The sequence below is a fragment of the Eretmochelys imbricata genome, chromosome 1 (assembly GCF_965152235.1).
Source record: "Eretmochelys imbricata isolate rEreImb1 chromosome 1, rEreImb1.hap1, whole genome shotgun sequence".
In the NCBI taxonomy this organism is placed as follows: domain Eukaryota; kingdom Metazoa; phylum Chordata; order Testudines; family Cheloniidae; genus Eretmochelys; species Eretmochelys imbricata.
This window is the reverse complement of record NC_135572.1, coordinates 225804456-225832016: the sequence shown is the minus strand read 5'-3', so window position 1 is coordinate 225832016 and position 27561 is coordinate 225804456. Positions and strand designations below refer to the sequence as shown.

General features: G+C 47.0%; 1 protein-coding gene across 2 annotated transcripts; it reads right to left on the bottom strand.

The window, feature by feature from the left end:
- Window positions 1-222: 222 nt before the first annotated feature.
- Window positions 223-23538, bottom strand: LOC144269241 (C-type lectin domain family 4 member D-like). 2 transcript variants are annotated; one of them, XR_013346893.1, is made up of 7 exons: window positions 23447-23538; window positions 18105-18209; window positions 11051-11202; window positions 10722-10855; window positions 10309-10391; window positions 931-1336; window positions 223-275 (listed from the first exon to the last, which is right to left on the bottom strand). XR_013346893.1 is itself a non-coding variant. In XM_077824763.1 (6 exons), the coding sequence occupies exons 1-6, from the start codon at window positions 23511-23513 to the stop codon at window positions 10232-10234; spliced, it is 750 nt and encodes a 249-aa protein (XP_077680889.1). In that variant the 3' UTR covers window positions 10094-10231. The 2 variants fall into 2 exon arrangements, 1 of the variants encoding a protein (XP_077680889.1); XM_077824763.1 differs by lacking the exons at window positions 223-275; window positions 931-1336 and adding an exon at window positions 21957-22088 and having other exon boundaries at window positions 10094-10391; window positions 23447-23513.
- Window positions 23539-27561: the final 4023 nt, after the last annotated feature.

The following is a 27561-nucleotide window of genomic DNA, read 5'->3' as shown; positions in this document are numbered from 1 at the left end:
CTGCCTCCTCTCATCACGCTGCTGCCACTTTTCAGCTTCAGCCCTCTCTTCAGCCCGCCACTTACTCTCTTCAGCCCGCCACCTCTCCTCCCGGTCATTTTGTGCTTTCCTGCACTCTGACATTATCTGCCTCCATGCATTTGTTTGTGCTCTGTCATTGTGGGACGACAGCATGAGCTCAGAGAACATTTCATTGCGAGTGCGTTTTTTTCACCTTCTAATCTTCGCTAGCCTCTGGGAAGGAGAAGATCCTGTGATCCTTGAAACACATGCAGCTGGTGGAGAAAAAAAAAGGGACAGTGGTATTTAAAGAGACACATTTTATAGAACAATGGGTAAACTCATTCACAGTAAACCTTGCTGTTAACATTACATACATAGCACTTGTGCTTTCGTTACAAGGTCGCATTTTGCCTCCCCACACCACATGGCTAGCCCCTCCTCTCTCCCCGTGTCTAACAGTGGGGAACATTTCTGTTCAGCCACAGGCAAACAGCCCAGCAGGAATGGACACCTTTGAATGTCCTCTTAAGAAAAGCACCCTATTTCAACCAGGTGACCATGAATGATATCACTCTCCTGAGGATAACACAGAGAGATAAAGAATGGATGTTGTTTGAATGCCAGCAAACATACACTGCAATGCTTTGTTTTGCAATGATTCCTGAGTACGTGCTACTGGCCAGACATAGTAAAGTGTCCTACCATGGTGGACGGAATAAGGTTGCCCTCTCCAGAAACCTTTTGCAATGGATTTGGGAGTACATCCAGGAGAGCTTTATGGAGATGTCCCTGAAGGATTTCTGCTCCATCCCCAGACATGTTAACAGACTTTTCCAGTAGCTGTACTGGCCGTGAATGCCAGGGCAAATGAATCATTAAACATGCTTGCTTTTAAACCATGTATACTGTTTAAAAAGGTACACTCACCAGAGGTCCCTTCTCCGCCTGGCGGGTCTGGGAGGCAGCCTTGGGTGGGTTCAGGGGGTACTGGCTGCAGGTCCAGTGTGAGAAACAGTTCTTGGCTGTTGGGAAAACTGGTTTCTTCATTTGCTTGTTTAGAGCCATCTACAACCTCCTCCTCATCATCTTCCTCGTCCCCAAAATGGGCTTCCATGTTGCCTCCATCTCCATTGAAGGAGTGAAACAACACGGTTGGGGTAGTGGTGGCTGAACACCCTAAAATGGCATGCAGCTCATCATAGAAGCGGCATGTTTTGGGCTCTGACCCAAAGCGGCCGTTTGCCTCTCTGGTTTTCTGGTAGGCTTGCCTTAGCTTCTTAAGTTTCACGCGGCACTGCTTTGGGTCCCTGTTATGGCCTCTGTCCTTCATTCCCTGGGAGATTTTGACAAATGTTTTGGCATTTCAAAAACTGGAACATAGTTCTGATAGCACGGATTCCTCTCCCCATACAGCGATCAGATCCCGTACCTCCCATTTGGTCCATGCTGGAGCTCTTTTGCGATTCTGGGACTCTGTCATGGTCACCTCTGCTCATGAGCTCTGCTGATGAGCTCTGCATGGTCACCTCTGCTGATGAGCTCTGCACTCACCTGCAGCTTGCCACGCTGGCCAAACAGGAAATGAAATTCAAAAGTTCGTGGGCCTTTTCCTGTCTACCTGGCCAGTGCATCTGAGTTGAGAGTGCTGTCCAGAGCGGTCACAATGGAGCACTCTGGGATAGCTCCCAGAGACCAATACCATCTAATTGCAACCACAGTACTCCAAATTTGACCTGGCAAGGCTGATTTCAGCACTAATCCCCTTGTCGGGGGTGGAGTAAGGAAATCGATTTTAAGAGTCCTTTAAGTAAAAAAAAAAGGCTTTGTCGTGTGAATGTGTGCAGGGTTAAATTGATTTAATGCTGCTAATTTCAACCTCAACTCCTAGTGTAGACCAGGGCTAAGAGCTAAATCACTGAGAGCTGTGTTAAGTGGCGGGGCGGGGGCTGAAGACATATTGGTGAGCGGCTAGCAGGACAGCTGGCAGAGAGGAGTGGCTGATGGTGAAGACTGCAGTAGAACCCCATTGAGAGGTGTGGCACTCGGCTGTCGACCTGAGCAGCGGAGCATGTAAGATGCCCCCCGTACCTCCCTCCACTTCCACCCAGGCTGGGAGGTATACTCTGCAGATGAACTTCTGAACTCTGGGGGGTTGCACTGACCAAGGACAGAAACTGGGGAGGGGAGTGTGTGACTATTGGGTTGCTGGACTCAAGACCCTGAGGGGAAAAGGACACTGCCAAACTTACTTGGGGGTGGGTCTTTTGCTCATGGTTAGTGTTATGAATCCTGTTTGTGGTGTTTCCCCAACATAATGCTGCATTGTTTCCCTCCTGTATTAAAAGGCTTTTGCTGCACTCAGACTCTGTGCTTGCGTGAGGGGAAGTATTGCCTCTTCGAGGCACCCACGGGGGTGGTATGTAATTGTCCCAGGTCACTGGGTGGGGGCTTGAGCTGGTTTTGCATTGTGTTATTGAAACGGAACCCCTAGATACTGAACCCGGCCCTTGTTGCTGCCAACTCTGATGGGCAGAAGGGTTACATTTTTGGGGGCTCATCTGGGATTTCTGGGTCAGCACCCCTCGCAAGCACCTGTTGAGTGATCCACTACATTGGGAAACAATTGTGTTTATATTTTGAGGAAATTACTCTTTGTATAATGGCTAATATGTCAGGTTTGTTGGGCCCTGGCTCAGCAGCCTCTAGCTCAGGGGCCGCAGCCTTGGCCGATGATTGGGCAAAAGCAGTGGGGCAAACACTGGAAAAGGTTATGCTGTCCCATGCTGCGTCAAAACTCTTGTCATAAGTTAAGGTTATTTGCTGGGGAAGAGGAGTTTGAACCCTGGTTAGAGCATACCACTGAAATGCTGCAGGAGTGGGCCGTACCAGATGTAGAAAAGCCAAGATGTCTAATAGAGAGCCTTAGGGGCCCAGCATTAGATGTGATCTGCACCCTGAAGCTCATTGACCCTGGGGTCAGAGTGAAGGACTGCCTAGAGGCCCTTGATCACACCTTTGGTAGCGTAGAGGGCCCTGAAGACAGCTTCTGGAAGTTCCTTAATTCCCGATAGCAAAGGGGCAAGAAGGCTTCAGCCTACATACAGAGACTGGAGAGACTGCTTCAGAGAGCTGTCATGAGGGTAGCAGTGACTGCTGAGCAGATGGATTGGACTAGACTGGCTCAAATCATGAGAGGAACTCAGTATCAGAACCCGATTCTACTTCATCTCCGGTTAAGAGAACGACAGGAACATCCCCCAAGTTACTCCCAGCTGATAAAAGAGGCCAGAGAGGAGGAAGAAAGGCAGGCTGCCAGCGGGTTTTGGGAAGCCCAAACATTGGAGCCAGCCAGCACAACACCACTGCAAACGGCCAGTATACTGATGGTGAGCACCAGAAAGGAACTTGCCCAGCAAATGCAGGTCCTGGCAGAATGGATAGCTGAGCTGCAAAGCACCATTGACTGAGCTAAGACTTCCAGGGCTAAGGAGCCTCAGACTATGGTGATGGAGAAGTCAGCATTTAGAGCCATCGTTCCATTCAGGCAAAGGGGGAAAAGACAGTTCTTCTGCTACCGATGCGGTCAGGATGGGCACAGTGCTGCCAAGTGCCGTAATGAAAAAAATCCCTCCTTAGTGTATGGAAAGCTGAGGATCAGTTGGGAGAGATCCTGTAACTGCCAGAGGGCCTGGGGACGGGGACCACCCAGGCCTGCAGGGTTTAAAGATTTCCCCAGAAAAGACTGTCCAGCTGGGATCCTGGCAGGACTGATAGGGCCTTGAGCAAACGTCACAGTGAGGATTGAAGGGGCAGAGTGTAAAGCAGTGCTTGACACTGGATCTCAGGTGACTATTATATTTCAGTCATTCTACCAGCAGATGCTTAGGCACCTGCCTATATAGCCACTGACTGGCCTTGGTCTGTGTGGCCTCAGCATGGATGAATACCCCTATCAAGGGTATGTCATAGTGCACCTGGAATTGCCAGAGGAGGTTGCTGGGGTAAGAGAAGACGTAGACACAGCTTCCTTAACATGCCCTGACCCTAAAGGGACCTCTGACGTGTCTGTGCTGATAGGGACCAACTCCAGTCTCTTCAAGGTAGTCGCGGATTACTGCAGACAATGGGCTGGGGACCAGTACCTGAATACCCTGATGATCCATAAGTTTTGTGCTGAAGCCTATAGGAAAATTGAGAGTGCTATAAAGGAGACATCTGAGCTACCGATTGGGGCACTGAAGTACGAGGGCACAAGCCCCTTAATAGTGCCTCCAAAGACAGAGCAAGAAGTGCTTGTCATGAGTACCAGGCTGAAAGGCACTAAAGGGGCATTAGCAATGGTAGAGCAGCTGGTTGAAGGAGAGCTCCCTGAAGGAGTGCTGGTCCCCAGTGGAGTCATAACCCTACCTGCTGAAGCCCAGGAAAAGGTGATTATACTGATTGCTAATGAAACAAGTTGTGATGTTGTTGTGAAGCAAGGACAAAAGATAGCAGACCTCTTTGAGCCTGAATCAATTGTAAAACTTCAGTGTGAAACTCAAGTTCCGACAATAGACCCAGCAAAATTTGACTTTGGAGATTCACCAGTGTCCGAGGAGTGGAAAGATCACCTGAGGAAGAAATGTTGTGAAAAATCCAAGGTGTTCTCACTGCATGAGTGGGATGTGGGATGTGCAAAAGGAGTAGAGCACAACATCAGACTACATGACACTTGACCTTTCAGGGAGAGATCTAGGAGGATTGCTCTCTCTGAGATGGAAGATGTGCGACACCATCTTCAGTATCTGGCTGCGAATGGCATCATTACCGAGTCCCACAGCCCATACGCCTCACCATTGTGATGGTCTGTAAAAAAATGGGAAAATCTGGATGTGTATCTACTGCTTCACCCTAAACAGCCGTACTGTGGTTAACCAGTACACTATGCCTCGAGTCCAAGATGCCTTAGACTGTTTTCTGGGAAGCCAGTGGTTCTCTGTGTTGGATCTTCAAAGTGGATACTACCGGATCCCTCTGGGAGAAGAAGATAAGGAGAAGACAGCCTTCATCTGCCCATTAGGGTTTTATCAGTTCGAACGCATGCCCAAGGGATTTCTGGAGCACCTGCCACATTTCAACATCTTATGAAGAAAGTTGTGGGAGACATGAATTTACTGCAAGTGTTAGTTTATTTGGATGACCTGATTGTGTTTGGAAGAATGTTGGAGGAGCATGAAAAAAGACTTCTTAAAGTGCTTGATAGGTTGGAGGATTATGGTTTAAAGCTTTCAATTGACAAATGCCAGTTCTGCAGAACCTCAGTGAAGTATGTGGGTCACATCGTGTCCCAAGAGGGTGTGAGTACTGATCCCCTTAAAATAGAAGCACTCACTACCTGGCCATGTCCAAGTAGCTACAAAGAACTCAAGACCTTTCTTAGATTTAGTGGCTACTACTGCAAATTTGTGAAAAACTATGCTATGATTGTAAAACCTCTGAATAATCTTACCGGGGATACCAGTCCAGCAAGAACAAATCTAAGACCAAGAATAAGGGGAGGTCCCCAAAGCCTCCTGTGCAGAGACACTATGGCCCCTTCAAACCATCTGGGACATGGTGGGATGAGAGACGTGAAAGGGCTTTTTGAGAAATCATTACTTGCCTAACTCATGCTCCAGTCCTAGTCTTTGTTGACCCCAGCAAACCGTTTATTTTACATACTGATGTCAGCTTGGAGTGTCTGGGAGCAGTCCTGTACCAGGAAGTGGAAGGCAAATGTAAACCTGTAGCCTTTGCCAGCCGAGGACTGTCTGATAGTGAAACTCGCTATCCCACCCAAAAGCTGGAGTTCTTGGTCTTGAAATGGGCCATCACTGAAAAATTTTTGGGGACTACTTGTATGATGCTCAGTTCCAAGTGTGGACAGACAACAATCCACTGACTTATGTTTTAATAAGTGCTAAGCTGGATGCTACAGGGCAGAGATGGGTGGCCGCCTTGGTTAGCTATGACTTCAGCATTCAATACCGATCAGGAAGAAGCAACGTAGATGCGGATGCATTGTCCAGGCGTCCGCAGGCACAGGAAGTTTCTGTGATACACATGGATGGAGTAAGAGCTATTTGCAGTGTGAGTCGTCGAGAGCCAGAGGCCCATGAAAGCCTTCATGGATGTTTTGCAGAAGCTCTGGAAAGCGTGCCTTCTGCCTCAGTGAACTATATTGTGTTGGACCAATCTCCATTGCCCATGCTCAATGAGGCTGACTGTCAAAAAGCTCAGCTGCAAAATATTGACATTTGTGATACACTACTTGCCAAAAGGGAGGGGTGAAGCCCAGCTGCGGTTGTCCCACCTAACCCTGAGGGTGAACTACTATTAAAAGAATGGACCAAACTAAACTGATTCAGGGAGTGCTACACTGAGTGACCATGGACCCTTTACAAAAGCGACGAGCACAACTAGTGCTGCCAAAAAAGTACAGAGCCCTGGCCATGAGGGCCCTGCATGATGACTTTGGACATTTAGGGATGGAGTAGGTTCTATTGGCCCCGGATGGCTAAAGATGTTCGCAGAAAATGTGAAACTTGCGCTCGATGTGTTCAAAGAAAAACTCTGCCCACAAGGGCTGCATATCTGAAGAACATTACCAGCAACAAACCTCTGGAGCTGGTACACATTGATTTCTTGTCTTTAGAAGTAGACAAGGGGAATGTCGGGAACATTCTAGTAGTGACAAACCATTTTACATGGTATGCGCAGGCATATCCCACACGTGATCAGAGGGTCACCACTGTTGCTTGAGTATTGTGGGAGAAATATTTCTCAGTTTATGAATTCCTGGCTCAGATACACTCTGACCAGGGGAGGGACTTTGAAAGTCACCTTCTGAAGGAGGTGCTGAGGATAGCAGGAATTAAAAAGTCTAGGGCAATACCTTATCACCCGCAAGGCGATTCTCAACTAGAGAGGTTCAATCGAACCCTGTTAAATATGTTGGGGACTTTGCGACCAGAGCAAAAGGCAACCTGGAGCCAGCATGTCACATTTCTGGTGCATGCCTACAACGCCACAAAGAACGATGCTACGGAAGTCACTCCATATCTCTTGATGTTTGGGTGAGAACCAAGATTACCCATACATTTGTGCTTTGGTGTATCAGAGGATGGAGATATCTATAAAACTCATCAGCAATATGTATCTTGACTAAAAAAAAAAGCTGCGGGATGGTTATCACTTAGCTACTGCAGCTCGAAAGAACTCAGACCGCAACAAACATCAATATGATGCTAGGGTGCGTTTGCAGGAGCTCCAGCCGGGGGACAGAGTCCTGCTGCGAAATTTGGTATTGCTGGCTAACACAAAATAGCTGATAGATGGAAAGCAATACCTTACCTGGTGATGGAAAAGCTGGAAGATCTGCCTGTTTACAAGATCAAATGTAAAGTGGGTCCATGGAAAGATGGTGCATAGAAACCCTTTGCTCCCTGTGGGGGAATTGGTAGGCACTCCTTATGAGATGGGCCACAACAGGGCAGCCGGGCAGAACAAAAGTGCTAGACCAAAGCCACCCATCTAACATGGACAGCGGGTCCCCTGCAGCTAACCTACCCCTATTCAGCACATCTGAGAGTGAGTCTCAGGAGGAAGACACGACCATGGTTTATCCTGAAATGGAGACAAGATTTCAGTCTCGATCAGCTAAACCAAGAGAGAGCTCCCCCTTCCACGGTGGAAGTATTTAGGCCTGTTACTGGCACCCCTGTGCCGCCGATGGGATCCCCCTGTGATGACACACACAGGTTATTGGACAGTGGAGACATACAGCTGAAGGGTGCCCTGGGCACCTTGGACTTTCCATTGTTAGACCCAGAGATGCAGGGGCCTATGCCAGTAGCTGAGGGACCCTCAAAGGAAACCTCTCTATCCTTTGCTCAAGAAGATGTCCCCCCTACCCCTGCAACAAAGATTCTCAGTAGACGGGGCAGGGTAATAAGACCAGTAAAACGATTAACTTATAATGCACCTGGGGTGACTAGTAAGGAGCAATATGTTTAGCACACAGGCTTGTGGAAGCCATAGTGGGCTTCCTGAGGCCCTTTGGAGGGAACCAATGAGTTGGTATAATAGGGAGTGTGATTTGTCGGGACGACAAATTCTCATCTTGGGGGAGGATGTAAGCATAGTCGAAATGAGCTCTACCCTAACATCTGGTGGTGAGCTGTGGAAAAGGACTTCAGGGGCTGATCTTGTTTGCCTGGGCACACCCATCCTGCCTAACATGATGGAATGCCTGCCCAAATTGTCACTTTGGCTGCTGTGGGATCCCCAGTCTCTTTGTTATTGGGGCAGGAGTAATAAAGCATTGTTATCCTGGTTATGTGAATCAAGGACAGTAGAACTGTACTTGGCATTTTATGATGGAGGGACTTGCCCTCAACTAAGTAGCACTCGCTAGGCAAGGGACATGGGTTCCAAAGCCCAGTGAACTGAGAGAGGCTGGGGGCAGGAATGTGTACCTGGCAGTGTGGGCCCCTTCTAAGGGCCCTAAACACTACTCTGACCCCTTCTCTCTCCACCGTGTAATAACAGAGCTAATTTTGGCTCCATTAGGAGTCTTGTTACGTGCTGCAGAGCTGAAATCACTGATACCTTGGTCTAAGCATTAGACCTCCTTTGGGCTAGAGGTTCTGAGTGTGCCAGCACTGGGGCTCCCCTGCTAACAGCTGAAATCACTAAAAAGCTGAAATCACTAGAGAGCTGAAGTTACTAAGAGCTAAAATCACTGAGAGTTGTGTTAAGTGTGTGTGTGGGGGGGGGGGTCTGAAGACATATTGGTGAGCGGCTAGCAGGATGGTTGGTGGAGAGAAGCGGATAGCAGAGAGGCAAGGCTAGCAGGGTGGCTAGCGGAGAGGAGCGGAGAGTGGAGTGGAGTGGATAGCACAGCAGTTGGCGGAGAGGAGCAGACAGCAGGACAGCTAGCAGAGAGGTGCGGAGAGCGGAGTGGAACAGATAGCAGGGCGGCAGATAGAGAGGCGCCGCTGGTGGTGAAGACTGAAGCAGAACCCCATGGAGAGGTGTGGCAATTGGCTGTCGACCCGATCAGCAGAGCATGTAAGATGCTCCCCATACCTCCCTCCACTTCCACCCAGGCTGGGAGGTAAACTCTGTAGATGAACTTCTGAACTCTGGGGGGGCTGCACTGACCCAAGACAGAAACTGTGGGGCGGTGGGGTGACTGTTGGGTTGCTGGACTTAAGACCCTGAGGGGAAAAGGACACTGCCAAACTTACTTGGGGGTGGGTCTTTTGCTCAAGGTTGCTGTTATGAATCCTTTTTGTGGTGTTTCCCCAACATAATGCTGCATTGTTTCCCTCCTTTATTAAAAGGCTTTTGCTACACTCAGACTCTGTGCTTGCGAGAGGGAAAGTATTGCCTCTTTGAGGCACCCAGGGGTGTGGTATGTAATTGTCCCAGGTCCCTGGGTGGGGGCTCAAGCCGGTTTTCCATTGTGTTGTTGAAACAGAGCCCCTAGATTCTGAACCCGGCCCTTGCTGCTGCCAACTCTGACGGGTAGAAGGGTTACATAAGTTGTTACCTTGACCAACACTGGGAGGGCTAATATGAACAGGAAACCTCCTTTCAAGATTTCCCAGGGCAAACCCACTGGTCCTGCCTTTCCCAGCCTGCCTCCTCCACCAGTCTCCTGGGAGCTTCAATGACATCACAGGAAGAGATCATTGCACTTTGGCTTTTTCCACTTTAGATATTTTCAGCAGTTTTCAGATTTTTCCAAAATTGATCTAGTGCAGTGGTTCCCAGACTTGTTCCACCGCTTGTGCAGGGAAAGCCCCTGGTGGGCCGGGCCGGTTTGTTTACCTGCTACGTCCGCTGGTTCGGCCGATCGCGGCTCCCAGTGGCCGCGGTTCGCTGTTCCAGGCCAACGGGAGCTGCTGGAAGCGGCGCGGGCCAAGGGATGTACTGGTCACCACTGAACCTGCGGACATGGCAGGTAAACAAACTGGCCCAGCCTGCCAGGGGCTTTCCCTGCACAAGCGGAGGAACAAGTCTGGGAACCACTAGTTCCATCTATTGAGAGAGTTTGGGCCCCAACATCATCCTCCACCGCCTAAGCCCAATGTCATGATAGCCCAGGGCTGATCAAAACCCTCCCACCAGATCTCTCTGGGAGCTGACCCAAGCGAGAGATAGGGGGACTCTCCAGTCTCACATCCAGGATGGGGGTTCTTCCTCAAAATCTAAGTGCTGCAGTCTCACAGATTCGATGAAATGTATTGGAACAAGGGACGTTATTCCAATTCCTGTTACCGTATGCATTTTGTTCTGCCGACACATACATGACAACACAGTTCTCTTTGGTGTGATGACTGGGTTCCCCAGGCCTCCAGAACCTGTAAAAGAGAGAAGCTCGTGTGTTAGAGATGCATCATTATAAACATTGCAGGGGAAAGAGTTGTAGCTGGCGATGATAAGAGGAGAAGGAGAATTGCAACAGTTGAATCAGCCACAAACACTCCTCTTCTTCAGTACACTGTTCTCTAAAATTCATTCATAGCCTCTATCCATGTTCCCTTTGTAAATCTTCTCTCTATTAGACCAGATATAGTTAGTTCCAGTCGTGGGTAAGGTGCTCACACACACACACACACACACTACTTTGTATACTAACCCTGGAACTATGTGGAGGATGGTAAGTGGTCTCCATCCCAGGAAATACTCACGCTGCAGTATTGTTATATGGAGTCCCATCCACCCAGCGCCACTGTCTTTTCTTCTCCTGATCAGTCAGACCAATACAGTAATTCCTTCGTTGGTGGCCTGTAACTGTTCCATTTACCCGAGTGAAGATGAAATCCTGGATTAAAATAAAATAAAATTTCCACCAGGTGCAGTCTCTGGGCAGACAGTAGGAGACGGGGGTCCCTGTGGGGTGTGGTGGTGCTGGATGTGATGGATGAGGAAGCCCAGGACTGAATGAACACAGAGCCCAAACATCCTCTTCAGGGCTACACTCTGAGTGCCCAGAGGAGCCTGAGTCTCAGCAAGTTACCTGCTCAGCTCTTGTGTTGATCACCACCAGGTGGGAGCCCATCCCTGTGCAGTTCCTCTCACTGTCATCCCAGGTCATCAAGTCTTTCGAGAAGTAGTAGCAGCTGGCCTGAAAGGGCTTCCAGCCCATGGGACAGCACGTCCGGACTCGCCCTGTGGGAGAAAAGGAGAATGAATCACAGAAAATAAAAATGGAAAGGACTTGGTAGGTGATACCCAGTTCAGACCCCAGGGCAGTTCCATCCAGTCCATCTTCATTCCACACATATCTGAAGCAATGGGGACTAACAGAGACCTTCATGGTGAGGAAATGATTCACGACCAGCAGCCTGAATTATTTTTTCTCCTACTTGGTCTTTTTTATACCTAATTCTTCCCCCTAAATCCCTCCTGGTCAGTTCTTTCCCTCACTGTGCTTGCCCCTTGGAGGCACTGGTAGACTATTAACGCACACTAACTAGTTCTGTGCTGGATTGTTTCCCTTCCTGCTTCTGCGCTTGCTCTGGCAGACTCTCCGTTAGTGTCTCCTCCTTCACCTTCTTCCCCTCTGTCCACTTCCTTCCTCAATGGTCTTCTATTCTACCTCTGCACCCTATCCTTGCCTGACCTCATCCACTCTAATCGCTTCATGTGTTGTCTCTTCTGTGAAGACTCTCACCCTTACCAGCCATTTGATCCCACCGCTATCCATTTGACCCCTGAGCTCTGCCTGTCCTTTCTTCCCTCTCTCCATCCCTACTGCCAGTTCCTCAGGCCATCTCTCTCTAATCTTGTCTACGGCTCCAACCCCTGCCCCTGGTCTCCTCAAGTTTCATATTGTGTCCCTCAAGTCCATCCAGCTTGCTGCTGCCATTCCATCCCCCGACCCCTCCCACTTAAGTGTCTTCATTGGCTTTCTGCTTGTGTCAGATTCAAACGCCTCACCTCACCTTCAAGGCCCTCCACAGCTCTGCCCTGTCTCCATCTCATCTATAGTGGCTTCCTACTCCTGCATTCAGCCACTTCAGTTTATCTCAGTACTCTCCTGACCGTTTCCCATAAGCTACACTGCAACTTTTCTCACTATGTCCTCAATGCCTGGAATAACCTCCTTGACCCCATGTGCTCCTACCTCAAATCGCTCCTCAAAACTCATTCCTTTCAGTCAGTCTTCCATCACTGCCCTCTCTCCTGACATCCTCTAATTTGTAGTATTATGGTGGAGTGGTAACAAAGGCATACTTAAGGTTGCCTCAGAGAATTGTGCTATGTGGGAAAAGAATGGGAATATTTGCAAAATGGTTTACTACAGGAAAAACCTGTAACACACAAAATAGGGGTGCAGAAGGGCTTTTTATTTTGGAATTTGTAGGAGAGTAATGTACTTTAAAATATTTCAGATATAGGAATGTTTTGTTATTGGATGCCTGGTGTCTCCCCTTTCAAAATAGTCTTTTGCAAGAGTACAGATGGAGCATTTACATTAAACTTCCTGCATAAAGACACTTCCTGTGTATATCTATGAATGGATACACTTCTGTGTATATCTATAGTTTACACAAACACCACTTTATAGTTTTCCATTTTGGAATTTCAGAGAAAAATATTTTTTGCTTCATAACTGATGTGAGCTGCAGCAAATTGGAAGCACTGCAGTGAAGATATGAACATATCTACTAACCAGCAGTGACTTATGTCACTTATGTCACAGCACTACTAGGCAGTGACTTATGTTTGTACCTGATGTTAGGAGAATGTGAAGCAAATAGGGTAAAGACCGAACAATAATAATCTTGCTTCTGGCCTTGCTTTTAATTTAAACAGGCTGAATAAGCAAGAAAGAGAATGTAAGTGAAAGCACAAGGCTGCCCCACGCAAAGTGAAAGCCTTGCCTTTCAGTAACAAGAGAAGACAAGGGGACTGAATCCAGCAAGGGGTTGCTATGGTAACCAAGCAGCTGGAAGGTGGGAAGGTGTAAGGAAGAGACACGGAGTCTGCGAGAGAGTGACCATGGCCAAAAGTAACCCCGCTCCTTACCCCTCCCATCAGGTACGAAAGAGGTGCTATTATCACCCTCAGACTCAAGACCCCCCAGAACGGAACATGACCATATATTGGAAGGGGTGGGCTCAGGGGAGGGGCACTACAAGTATAATTAAGAAGAGGGGGGAGAAGAGGGAACTCCGTCGGCGTGCAGACCTAGGGCTTAGAAGAAGAAGGGGTTCTATCGGTGTATAGAACTGTAGTTTGGGGAGAGGAAGAGGACAGCTCTATTGGCGTATAGAGATAGCCCGACTGGTGTGAAGGGCTTCAGAATGTGCTTGCTTGTTTAGCCCCAAGAAACCCATCACATTGCCTGCAGATTGGACTCTGGACTGTTATTTTCCAGCGAACCATGTCTGGGAACAGAGAGGGAGGAGGGAGCTGGACCCCTGCCAACACATGGATGCAAATTCATCAGATTCCAATGACCCTATTGATTCTAATGTCAACACTGACTTCAGCATTGCCTGTTTGAAAGCACCATATTAACTAGTGAGGATATTCTTTACTACATATTATCCTCCATCTTTTATGTGTGACAGCAGATTTGCCAAGTTGCAGTGGCTGCATTTAATCAAATACATTTCTTCATAGCCGAACCTTTACTGCAGCTGCTGTGTTCTTCACTATCTTGGCATCACTCTTTGCAAATGGCATGTTTTGATGCCATTTTCCTCAAATGTTGAAAAGTTAGAAAATAAATAGGTGATATCAACAGGCACACTTCTTCTGCCTGCACCTACAGAGAACTTAGCACATCTTACCTATTACCATCTGTGACAAAGTGGGAATGTTCTTAATGTTTTCTCTGAATACTGTGTGGGTGCCTCAGTTTCCCCTATGCATTTCTTAAGTATCTAGGTGGTGGGATAAGGTGCGTGATTGTTGCAGAGCCCTAGAGGGCCAGTGTGATGCTGTCTGCACAGAGAATGGCCGACACCCTGTCTCCTGGTAACTGATGGCCTGGGCCCCTCCTCCTCCACAAGGTGCCAACTGAAGGTGTTGGAGAACAAAGCGATCAGGTGGCCTCCTGGCCCGGGGAAAGAGACAGAGAGGAAAGAGACAGAGGCCAGAGGAGGGGCTGGAGGGAGTTTCAGTTTAGAGCTGGCTGGGGAAATGGAGGGAGGCCCAGAACTGGGTTCTGGGCTCCCTAACCACCCCCATGATGGACCTGACTGAGGAATCCTATTCTCTGTACCTATAAGCTCTGTTTTAGACCATGTTCCTGTCATCTAATAAACCTTCTGTTTTACTTGCTGGCTGAGAGTCATGTCTGACTGTGGAGTTGGGGTGCAGGGCCCTCTGGTTTCCCCAGGAGCCCTGACTGTGCGAATTCACTGTGGGAAGTGCACGGTGTGAAAAGGGGATGCTGAATGCTCCAAGGTCAGACCCAGGAAGGTCGAAGCTGTGTAAGCTTCTTGCCCCTGGAGACAGTCTGCTCACAGAGAGGAGGCATTCTCCCCCAGAGTCCTGACTGGCTTCGTATGGAGTAGTTCCAGAGCATCACCCAGGACTCAGTGACACCGTCTGCCATCTACAACATATTGATTACACCCAATGCATCATAAACTACCATACAGTTCTGTATTAACTCTGGTATACGTTGGAGGACACATTTTAAAAAGATCTGTCTTTGTAAGACTCGCTTCCTTTTCAGGATTTCTTTGAAGAAAAGTGAATAACTTTTAACCTGTGTCTCCATCTTGTATAAGTTACCATACAGCCTGAATCCTGACAGATGTTCCAAAAGGAGACATATGTTGAAAGTTTTTCTTTTTTTCTAAAATATCCAGAAAGAGACCCCACATCTTAAATGACTGAGTTATACTTTTATCATATGTCTCCATAGGAACAGTAAGTCTCTAAATATTTTATCATGTAGATCTTTGACCATACTCTCACTTCCTCAGACGCCCACAATTGAAATTGAAATGTGTTGTACACAATTTATGTTGTACACTCACCAGATGCATTATTACTACACTCAGCAAGTACATATGTTAGCAATTTACCAGAAACAAAAGCTTTGTTTAGTGACAGGTAAGACAGCATCCAGACACCCCATTCACCAGCCCAGAATCTAAAAAGCATGGAAATAGCAAGTTATGGGAAACTCTCAGTCATCTCAGCAACCTGAAGGCAGAGTAATTTCCCAAATGCATGGACTGTGTCAGTCAGATATGTCAATCTGTTAATACACTAGCATATGAGGTCACTGATAAAGTTTTGTGCTAGCATGTGAGTTAGATGAAGTTGGGGTATGTGTTGCTTTTCTGTGCCTGTTGGAGATGGCAGCAAAAGCCTTTTGCAGTGTTGGGGCTGTTATCCATGAAACATGAAAATAGCAAACAGTTCATGAGAGTTCCCCCTTAACTTCTGACTTCCATGCTTTTAAGATTGTGCTTTGGTGGGGTTTACCTCAATGCAACCTTAACTGTCACTAAACAAAGCTTTTCTTTGTATTAACATGTATGGTGCTCACATATGCTGTTGCTGACTGTAGTAGTAAAAGCCTTACATTTGAGGAGTGTACAAAATATACTTTATATCCCACATTTTATTTTATATTTCAGACCTTACAGGAAGTCAGAGTATATTCAAAGATCTACATGAGAAAATATTTCAAGACTTAGGGTGAGATCCTGATCCCAGTGAAGCTGAGGGTAAAACTCCAATTCACTTCAATGGGATCAGGATTTTACACTTGGGGTACATCTATACTGCCCTACAGAGTTAACCTGGGCTTTTACCTGGATTTTAGACCAACCCAGGCCCCCACCCGCCACCATCCACACAGAAAAACCTCTGATCTGGGTTTGGCAGAGCTTTAAATCTGGGCCAGTGTATCTGGCTGTGCAGTGGGGTTTAGAATCCAGGTTCCACACTCAGTAGGCCTGGAACCTGTCCACTTTTCATTGAGGACACAGGCAAAATGTGTTGATAATCCTCCAATACCTTCCTACAGTTCCCCCAGAAGGAAAAAACAAATTCTCCTGAAATTGACCCAGTTGACTGGGGAAGTGTCCTAGAGCATCTCAGCACACACAACCATGGGATATGGCCCCAGAGAAACATGGATAAGTGCAGACACTGTGATGACACAATAACTTGGGTTTGGCTATACAGATTCAGACTAGGCTCACACCCAGGCTAGGTTCACCCCTAGACTGGCTGACCTGGATGCGCAGATTCAGGTGCTGAGCACCCAGGCTACCTGCATGAAGCTTCTTACTGTTTTTGTGTACAATCATGCTGAAGTATAACTCCTTCTTTTAAGATATGGTTCTCTTTTTGGATTTCTTTGGGGGGAAATAACTTTTTAACATATGTCTTCTTGTAAGTGTGTCCAAGTTCAAGTTACACAGCAGTGGCTACAAGAAAGAGACGTATGGTAAAAGTTATTCTCTCAAAAACAGAGAAGTTCCATCCCACAGAAAATGCTGATATTTTGACATCTGTTTCCATCCCAAATCAGGATGAAAAATCGACATATCAAAACTTTTTGTGGAATGAAAAGTTTTGAAAAGATGTGATTTGGAAATTTCAAAATGTTTTGTTTCAGTATTTTTGACTGAAATGAAACGTTTTGACATCCCCAAATCAAAAATTTTCATTTCAATTTTCCTGATGGAAAATTCCACCAAAATCTATCTTTTCTCATGGAAAATGTTTATTTAGATGAAACTTCATTTTCTGTTTGGAAAATATTTAGTTTGAAATTTTTCAGTCAGCCTTATTATTCTCTTCTATTCAAAGAAATCCCCAAACAAAAGCATATGTTAAAAGAAGAATATATACATTTAACATAAGTGTCCTTGTATGTATGTCAGAGTTAAGGCTGATGGTAGTGTATGAAGACTTGGGTGGGAATAAAGTGTTGTGAAAGGAGGACAGTAATAGGTAAGAATCGGTAAGCTTTTTTACCTGTGTGGGTAGAGAAACAGAACTGTGGTTGTTGATCTGAACCATTTATTTTCTAACTTTTCAGGGTTTGAGGAAAATGTTCTTAAAAGTAGAACAGAACAACTTTAACATTACATGACATTTGTTCTGTGAGAAATTATCTCAAACAATGAAACATAAAAAACTAGAACTAATGAGAGAAGCACTTAACATTAAATCCACCTCATGATCTTTCATTGGTATGAAGTTCATCTACATCTACTCCCTCCACTGCTCTTTATTTATTGTCTTCCCTAAGGTTTAAGACAGATATGTACTTGGGGTGGCTAGCCGCTTCTACTGCTTTTGCTGCCACAGCTACATTTCTATTTATAGTGCACTAGCTCAGTCAAAGCTAGCATGGGTATGATTCCTCAAGCTGGAAATTACAGCCCTGGCTCCAGTATATCACCATATTTGGGGTCGGGGAGGAATTTTCTTCCAGGGCAGATTGGAAGAGGCCCTGGAAGTTTTTCGCCTTCCTCTGTAGCATGGGGCAAGGGTCACTTGCTGGAGGATTCTCTGCTTCTTGAAGTCTTTAAACCATGGTTTGAGGACTTCAATAGCTCAGACATAGGTGAGAGGTTATCGCAGGAGTGGGTGGGTGAGATTCTGTGGCCTGCGTTGTGCAGGAGTTCAGACTAGATGATCAGTTCTGACCTTAATAAATAATAATATCTATGATATATATACTCTTAGCCAGTGAGCTTCTTAGAGCAAGGACCTATCACTTGATTGGTTTTCAAGCATCGTGTGCACCTAAGGTGTTGTATAAATAAAAGATGCACATCTCTAGGTAGTTATCACTTATCCAACCAATGGGAAGCCTATGTAGTGGTAACAAAAGAAGTGGGTAAATTAACTTAACCTAAACCCTATATTCCCCAAATGAGAAGTGGGTAAACTCAATTTACCTGCATTTACCCTCAACTACAATACTGTGCCTATGCGTTTATCTTATTCTTTCCTCAAAAGTCAATCTCTCCACACCCCTTACGTTATTTGCTGTTAATTTAGGTCTGAATGTTAATCAGGCCCCAGCCCCAGAAAACTGACTCTGGGGTCTTTTCTTCTCTTTTAGTGTTATTGACCTTTCCCATCAGGTTCTTCTTCAACACAGTTTCTCTTCCTGAGATACTGCCTCACCATCTCGTACTCTTCACAGCTTTGATTTGTCCTTAGGCCAACCTGGGTAACTGTAAAGGAGAGAGAGAGAGAGAGAGAGAGAGAGAGAAAAGAGTGGATAGAATATTTCCCTCCTTCTTGCCATCTCTTCCATACATCGTGACTTCTCCTGGTGTTCACCAGGGACTGCTTCGCTTTTGTTTGTTTTCTTGTCACAAATGCCATCGCAAACCTCCCCAGGGAGTAGAATAGGGCAGCTCTCTTGGGTTCCCTCTGTTATCCTGGAGGCCCAAGTGCACACTGTCATAGGGAAAAATTACCCTGGTCTAGTTGAGGAATAGAAATTATTGATGGGGTAGGAGGCTGTCTACCCAGGTGCCAGCTCAGGACAGGGCTGCAGCCTAGTTCACTCATATGTTAATAGAAATCAAAAAAGTGTTAAAAGATATTGTGGTGTAATCAGGCCCATTCACTTGTGTGTTAGTCTAGTTCAAAGGAGATTGCAATGGTATTGACTTCACTTATCTATAACCTGTTGATTTAGGATGACCAGGTGTTTGGTCTTTGACTGGAACACCCAGTCGAAAAAGGATCCTGGTGGCTCCGGTCAGCATGGCTGACCAGGGCGTTGACTGTCCAGCTGGCGGTGCCATGCAGCAGGGCTGGCAGGCTTTCTGCTAGCCACTGCATCACAGCTCCCGCCGGGGGAAGCAGCCAGGATGCCCAGCTCCTAGGCTTAGGGATGTCAGGGGGGTCCGTATGCAGGTGCAGCTCCCATTGGGCAGGGCAGGGCAGGGGACAAACTAGCGAGCCTAGCAGTCGGCTGTTGAGGGGTTGTGGTGCGCGTCTCTCCTGCTGCTGCTGGCCCACTTTTTTTCCTCACGCTCCTTCTGTGGCTGGACTCGAGCTGCAGTGTGTGCCCTGCGGTGAACCGCGGTCTGTCACCCCATTGCCGGCACCCAGGGGTTAGAGGTAAGTATCCCTGTCTCCGAGTGCTGGGAATGGGGCTGCTCCCCCACATCCCCCTCACTGCATCCCTCCCCCCCCCAACCTCCCTGGGTCCTGATCCCCCCATCATTGCATCCCTCCCTGTCCCAATGCCCCTGCACCCCCATCCCCCTCACTGCATCGCTCCCCCCAACCTACCCTGCCCCCCACCCCCCGTCATTGCATCCCTCCCTGTCCCAACCCCTGCATACTCCCATCCCTCTCACTGCATCGTTCCCCACCCCAACCTACCCTGCCCCCCACCCCTACCCACCCCAGTCCTGTACCCCTTACAGCACTCTCTCACCCATTCTCTCCACCTCCCAGAACCGCCCCCCCATGTCCCCCACCCCCCACAGCCCTGCACCCCATTCACCTCCAGACACTGCTGCACTCCCATTATGATCCTATACACTCCTGTGCCCGCCACATACTCAAGCACCTGTAGCCTTCTGTCTCCCCCTGCATCCCCATTCACCCCCCATACCCCTTTCTCTCTCCTTCACTACCCCTTCTCACCCCCACGCTGCTCTCGTCCTTGATCTCTTTCCCTCCTCATTCTCTCACCTCCAGCCCCCGCCCTCCCAGCTAGGTGTCTCTGTGTGTGCATGCATGCATTGTGTGTGTGTAAGAGACTGTGTGTCTTTGTGAAGGGAGGTGTGTGTATTGTTGCATGTGTGTATACCGGTGTGAATAAAATTTGCAGCCTAACTCTTTGACTTTTATTCCTTTTGCTGGCTTGCACACAAAAAAATTGATGACATAAAATATGTGTGTATTAATTTCACAACAAGTTTTTAAAAGAGAAGGGAACGCTAAAAGAAATGTATTATTTCTTAAAAAGTGAATGTTGTTGACTAGTAATTGCAGAAGAGCCAATGTATCATACATTTCTCCTCACCTTTGTCTAGCTACATACAAACTCTTTGTTGCAGACTCTCTGTTTTTATGTGTATGTCCACCACCTACCACCCTGGAGCCCTGATCTGAGTTGGGGTCTCTAGGCACTAAACAACAATTGTAATAATAAATAATGTGGAAGTATATGTGTTAGTGCTTGCTAGATGTGTACACATGAATACACGTGTGTATCTGCATGTACGTGTGGGAGTCAGTTTCTACAGATTTATTTATATAGGTATCTGGACAGGTGTGCATTTCTGTGGTTGTGCTCTATGGATTTATATTTGGGCTTCAGGAGTGGGCCTTTAATAGACCCATTGCAGCTGTGATAATGTGTGGTCCTAATTCCACACATAAAATTACAATAACTTTAGTGAACAAAAAACATGGAGCTGGTTACGAAAAATGGGAAGAGGGGAGGGAAGGAATCCTGAAAATCTTTGTGAAATTTCATTTTTTAAAAAATTATCCTTTTTGACTATTTTGTGGCCAGCTAGCGACCTGTAACAAATAAAACCTGAACTTAGCATAATACATCTGTCAAAACAATAAATATGCCTGTTTGGGCCTTGCAGTGCAAATGAGCATGTGAGTGAGGGTGGGGGAGATCAAGCAACAGAGGGAGGGGGGATGGAGTAAGCAGGGGCGGGGCCTCAGGAAGAGGTGGGTCAGAGGGCGGGGCAAGGGTGTTTGGTTTTCTGGAATTAGAAAGTTGGCAACCCTAATTACATTATGTATAACCCTGTAAATTAGTTAACCTTAAATCAAAAGTGTGTGTTAGTATTAAGATGAGAATGTACTTCATGAAAACTAATGAAGGATTGTTATTGACTATTATATTATCTTTTGCATTATGTATATCCTTGTAATTAAATTACCCATCAAACGTGATAGGAGCCTTGGAAATATAAATGAAGAAAGTTGCTAACTTCAAACAAAGGCCATTGTGTTCCACAATGGAAATTCACAGACTCAGTTTGCATTTCTGACTCATTATAACCCACATGGTTAGAAAAACTGTTAGCTTGTCTTCTGTGAGAAGAAGATATAAATATGGATTCAAAGAACATCCTGTATCTCTGACTATTTGGGCTCTGGTAGGAAAGTGTACGAGATGTAAAATGGAGATCCTCAGACACAAGCTGGGTACCCCTGAAAAGACTTTTCGGAAACTGGCAGGTTATTACATCAACTGCTATCATTTGGATTTACAAACTTTGTAAATGTATTTTACTTATTTTAACCTCTCAGTAACTCTCATTTCTTTTTCTTAGCTGATAAATCTTTAGTTAGTGTACTAGAGAATTGGCTGCCAGCATAGTCTTTGGTATAAGATCTGGAACACCAATTGACCTGGGGGTAAGTGGCTGGTCCTTTGGGACTGGGAGCAACCTGATGTGGTGTGATTTTTGGTTTATATGACCGTTATCACTAAGTCCAGTTTGTCAGGGTGGTAAGATTGACTGGAGAGCCTAAGGGGAATGCCCGTGACTCCATGGTAAGACTGGTGTAGTGATTCAGGAGCTCACATTTATTACTGGCTTGGTGAAATTTAATGATAGAATATATCACCAGTTAGGAGTGTCTGCCCTGTTTTCTGACAGCCTGACCTGAGATTGTCACTCACACTTGTGTGCCACTCCAAACAGCATGACATGGGGAAAAACTTATGAGGTCACAGCTTGTCCATCCAATCCCCCATCCTCCCTTGGCAGGTCCGTGCAGGACTGTTCCTTACAGTATAATCTCCAGGTTTGTCAGACCCAGGTGATGGGGTTTCCTTTTCCCTTCTTTTCAGAAGACTCTTCCACAGTCTAACCGGCCTCCTCACAGTTAGGAAATGTTTCCTGATCTCCAGCCTGCATTGACCATCTTTTGTCCCTAGTTGTGCCCCTCCCTCCTTAAATAATCAGTCCATTTATACTCACCAATGAGGGCGATGAGGAAAGAGATAGCCAACAGCAGCAAGAGTGCAGCAATCAGCCATGGGAGCCACTGGGTGTGCTTCTGGGGTGCACTCTGGGATATTCTCTTCTCTAGGTGTGCTAAGGGTGAAGAAACTCCCAGCCCCAGGACGGTTAGTTCTTCTCATATCAGCCCCTGTCTGTTAGGGTTCTGCAACGAACTTAAAACTTTCCTGAAGAGCCCATACTCTGGACAAGACTAGACAATCATGAGCAGCTGCTGCTGTTGCTGCCCTCTAATGACCCTTATTCAGGAGTTTAACATGTTATTAGGGATGGGAATAAATTGGAACATTGGGTCTGACTCCTGACCTCTCCAAACTCTGCAGAAGATCAGATTTAGATCCAAACTCTATGTCTCCAGCCCATGTAATGAGCAAATATTCAGATTCCGGTATTAGGGAGTGAGGGCCTAGCAGGAGGTTACGGGTTCAAGGGAGCTTTTCACATCTCATCAGAGCAAGCCCAGTGCTGCTAAAGTTCATGTTGCTCTTCAGGTGTCATTTGTCTCAGATGATCGGAGCAAGGAGTCTTTGAGGAGTTCTTAGGCTACCCTGCACTCCCTCTTAACGTGATTCTAGCTCCTATTCCCCTCTCCCATGATTTTGGATGCGGTGGGTGGTAATGTAACATGTAGGCTGACCAGATGTCCTGATTTTATAGGGACAGTCCTGATATTTGGGGCTTTTTCTTATATAGGCTCCTATTACCCACCCCCCCCACCCTCTGTCCTGATTTTTCACACTTGCTATCTGGTCACCCTAGTAACATGTAATGCATCAGCAAGTGGACTGAAGGGAGGGGGATAGATGGTAGCAGTAGGTGGGAAGGGAGTGTTAAGGAGAAGGCACTAATTAGTGTCCTAGCAGCCCCTTCCATATCTGCTGAATCCAAGCCAGGCATTGAGGAGACTCTGTGTGGTGACATTAGGTATCCCAGGCTGTTAGTCTGGGAGCTCAGGGTCTAGCAGGTTCACTAGAAAATCCCCTTTATATTCATTGTTCCCAAGTCCCGTCTTCTTCGCTACCATAAGGGACCCCACAGATGCCAGAAGGGTGAGAGAGGTGGGAGGGGGTAGCTCTCACACTGAAAGGGAAGGAATGGAGGGCACTCCCTGAGGGACTGGCTGCCCCAGGTGGCAATAAGCAGGAACACTTTGGGAATATGGGAGTGTGGGGAGAAAAGGGACGTCACTTTAGGCAGTTGTGCTATTCACAATTGCAGGAGAGAGGTAAAGGAAGTTGAGTTCTGCTGCTGAGGGAAGGTCCCTTGAGTGGCTATAATTATTATTAGAACCAGAAAGACCCAGTTTCCACCCGAAGGCTGAAAGGCTCCAGAGCACATTCCCTAATCCCACTGAGCTAGCCGGTGCCTCTGACTTGGGGCTGCGTGGGAACCAGTGTCACAAAAATGAACCGCTCCATAGCCCATCCCCCAAATAGCTTGTTATTTACCTGTGGCCTCTGCAGGTGGTGGTGCATTCTTAAACTTCACCTCGGCGTAGGTGATCTCCGACGCCATTCAGAGACTGTGTGGCCTGTGTTCTTTATATATTTATAGTTCCATCACATTTAAAAATTGATCTTTTAATTCCCTAGAGCCAGAGGTTTCAGAGTAGCAGCCGTGTTAGTCTGTATCTGCAAAAAGAACAGGAGGACTTGTGGCACCTTAGAGACTAACCAATTTATTTGAGCATAAGCTTTCGTGAGCTACAGCTCACTTCATTGGATGGTGACACTTGCCAGTCACTTCCCCTCAGGAAGCTCTGCTACCTCCTCCCACACCAGTGAGAGGAGGAGAGGCTGGGAGTGGAAAGCCCCTAAGAGGAGCTGAAAGATGTTTGGAGACAGAGATACACCCTGGACAGCTCTTGGGCTTCTTCACCCAGAAACCAGGACTCAGGTTTCCAGAAACCCATGAAAAAAGAAGGGAAAACAGGAAGCTCATGGCTGAAAAGGAAGTTGCATTCTCACCCCTAACAAAAATGCACACTTATCTCCCAGCCAGCACAATCTCTTTTTCTTTCTCTTTGCACGTTTCCTTTTTCAATTTTTCTTGCTCTCTTCTCTGAGTCTTTCCTTCTTTCATTGTTTTGCCGGTTGTGACTGCACACCCTCAGCTACATGAACAAAATCACCCTTTGCTGACAATGTGTAACGTCTGCCATAACCTCAAGTGCAGCCAAGGACAAGTGGTCAGCACTGGTTGAGACACTATGGTTAAGCCCTGCCTCTCAGACAAAGGGCAAGATGTGAACTAGTAGTTTCTCTCCATCCCCAGGAGTTACAGTCTAGGCTCAGTCTCTCAGGGCTTATCTACATAGGAAAGTTTTACCAGTTATACTTGTATAATTATAAATAAACCGTTGGTATTGCCCCAGTACAATTCCCCATGAGTATACCCTTATTCTAGCCTAAGGGTAGCGGTTTTGGGGGGGGTTGCAGGGGTTAAGCTTAAATCCCTTACAAAAAGAGATAAGATAAACTAGAGAAAGACGCCCTTAAACCAGAATAAGAGTGTTCCCACAGGGAATTATACCAATGTAATACAGCACTTTAAATTCACCTCCCACCTTATTCTGGTATAATTTACCGTGGAGACAGGCCCTCCTTTGAAAAATTCCTGTGCCCTCTTCCTGTGCCTCCTCACATCAAAGTATTTGAGTCTCTAACACAAGGGGGCTGAGTCTTTTTCCTCTCCCCTTCTGGTAAGTATGTCTGTAAAATAGCATGAGTCAGTGGTCATAACTGTAACAGTTTGTGGTTTTTACAGAGGTTTTACAGTCCCTGCTGCTCACACAGCACTTGTGAATATTTATCCCAGACAATAATGATGAGAAATAATAACTATTCACTGTACTGCTTTGCCCTCGTCTACATGGCAAGTACAACCAGGCTAGAAGCTCCAGTCACAACGGCAACTCCTAATAGAGTTTCAGCAGGGCTCCATCTTAATTGGAGGCTTGTCTCCAGGAGAAAACTGCACTGGTTTAAATAAATGGGGTTTAGATGCCAGTTTAGTTAATGTGGTGCAACGCCCTGGGTGCTGACACTCCTATTTCTATATGAAAGTGTCACACTGATTTAGCTTAGGACAATTCCTTACTGACTGGCATGCCATTGACTGACGGCCCTTGTCATAAACCACAATAAAAGCCTCTACACAAGGGGGTTGCACCAATTTAACTGAGTTACTCTAAGACTTCATGTGGGCCTCTCTAAAAAGCAATTGTAAAAATGGCCCCTCCATGCCCTACAGACCTGCTCCCTGAGTGAGTTCCCAGTCAACCTACTGAATTTACATGTTTGTTGCCTTTTACTCCTGTTAGTCCTGCAGAGAACAGTACAGCTCAAAGAGAGAAGTAGAGTCTGTTCCTGCCTGTGCATCATCATCAGAGTTCTTATTTGCTATGCAATTCTGCCCTAAGTTACACACCCAGGAGACACAATGAGGGTTGTGCAGGCATCCTTGAAGGCAGAATTTGCCCTGCAGAATCTTAATAGCAGTGATGATGAGTGAAGAAGAAAGAGCCCAGCTTAATTCTCAGAGCCTAGGGGGATTTGCAGGGATGGACATTAGAAAATATATCTATCTATATCTTTATTTGGACTCATTAAGAGACAATGAAGATCTATGAATCCTTGTGACAGGGTGTGCCAGGTCCTTTGATGCCCACTGATAGAGCCATCCCTGACCTGCCACACCCTGTCCCAGAAAAGAATCAGTGAAGGTGGGTTCTCCAGACCTGCCTAGAAAGGCTGTAGGGAAGCAGCCAATCAGAGCCCTAAATGCTCAGTTAAAAGGAGCTGCAGGGGCTAAGCAGGTCAGATGCTGGCTGGGCCTGGAAGGGTGAGAAAACCTGTGAGAGACCCTGCTCAGAGAACTTCAGCCCTGAGGTAAGGGTGAAGAGGAAGGGGCCCTGAGGTAAGGGTGAAGAGGAAGGGGCCATGTGGGAAGTGGCCCAGGGAATAGCAGCAGCAGCAGCAGCAGCAGCAGCAACTATGAAAGGAAGTCACATGTGGCTGCTAATTGTAGGGTCCCTGGGTTGGGATCTGGAGGGGCTGGGTCCCCCTCTGGCAGAGTGGCCAAAGCCCTGAGAAGGGGAAAAGCTTTGTGTAGTAGCACAAGGCTGGGATTTAAAGGGCTGTAGGCTGGGGCCGAAGACCCTGCAGAGGGCTAACCATTTGTTGAACTTTGTTACGCTGGGGACTGAAGTGAATGGGTGACTTGGCTGGGGACATCACAGGACTGCTAAAGGCAAAGAGTCTCCAGGGAGACAACCTGGGGGCACTGCTCCATACCAGGGCAGGGGTGGACTTAAAGTTAGCCCAGAAGGGGCTGAGAACTGAGCCCAGAGACAGGGCTGTAGATACCAACCAGGGCACAGTGATAGGCCCTGTTGGACTTTTGTTACCCTGGAAGGGGTTTTTTTACATGGTTTGACTGTGTGCCTGGACCAGAGACCCACCTGATAATGTTAACAGCTGACAGAGTGGGTGTGAACTTGCACATAATTGACAGGAGGCACTGATAAGGTGAGTGTCCCCCATCACAATGCTGAAGAACATGGGACCCCACAATGCCCTTTTTATAGCACAGTCCCCAGAGAAGGGAGGGAGAAGGAGGCACATTGCTATTAAGAGTAGCTTGTTGTTTTGCAATATGTATCCTTTACCTCATACTCTGCAAAGGAAACAGGCTGAGACTGATCCCATTAGATCTCACTAGCTAGGGGCTAGGCCAGGTTACAAGTAAGATAGGAGACTACCAAGGAAGAACCAAGTTGCTGCAGAGAATGCTGTGGGTGGATCCATAGGGGGTGCTTATCTCCCTGTGTCAGTACTGGCCCCAGTGTGAGACAAAAGGTAGATTGTATTGAAGAATGACTAATGAACACACATTAGTGGGATCTGTTAGGGGGAGCTACCAGCAGTCTCTGACCTGCTGGCCATAGGGAGAGCACCATGGACACTTCCCTTTCCTATCTAACCTACTTGCTTCCCTCCTGTACCCTGGGAAATACCAGGAATAGAGTTGCATGTGACTAACAGCCAATCTAGACCCTTAAACTCCAGTCTCATTCCCTTGGTCTCTAGGCATTGGTACCATTTACCCTGGGAGTTCACAACTAAGCCTGGGATGCAGTTTAAGCTCTTCATGAGCTTTACCCCTTGACATTAAAGAGGAATTGGGTTGGTTTTGGTTCAGCCCTTCTGCCTAGATTCCAAACCTAATGACACCTGCTGCTTCTCTCTGCAGCCTGAACTGATTTCAAGCCAGCCACCAACATGGGTGGTAGGGATGCTCCCTTGTAGACCTGCTAGCTGAGGGAGTCCACCATTTCCCTTACACTGGGTGTATGCCCTAAACAAGGAGTGTTACTTAGCACAAACTGAGGAAGCATGAGTATTTATAATTTCTTTTCACTTGGTACGTTGTGTGAGATAGAAATTGGATTCTGATTCCAAAGAGCTTCTCTATCTAATTTCTGATGAAATGCAGTGAGGACTGGAAGGAGGAGCACCATGTGTAGGGATTGGGGAGCACTAGCCAAGATGTAAGGGAACTC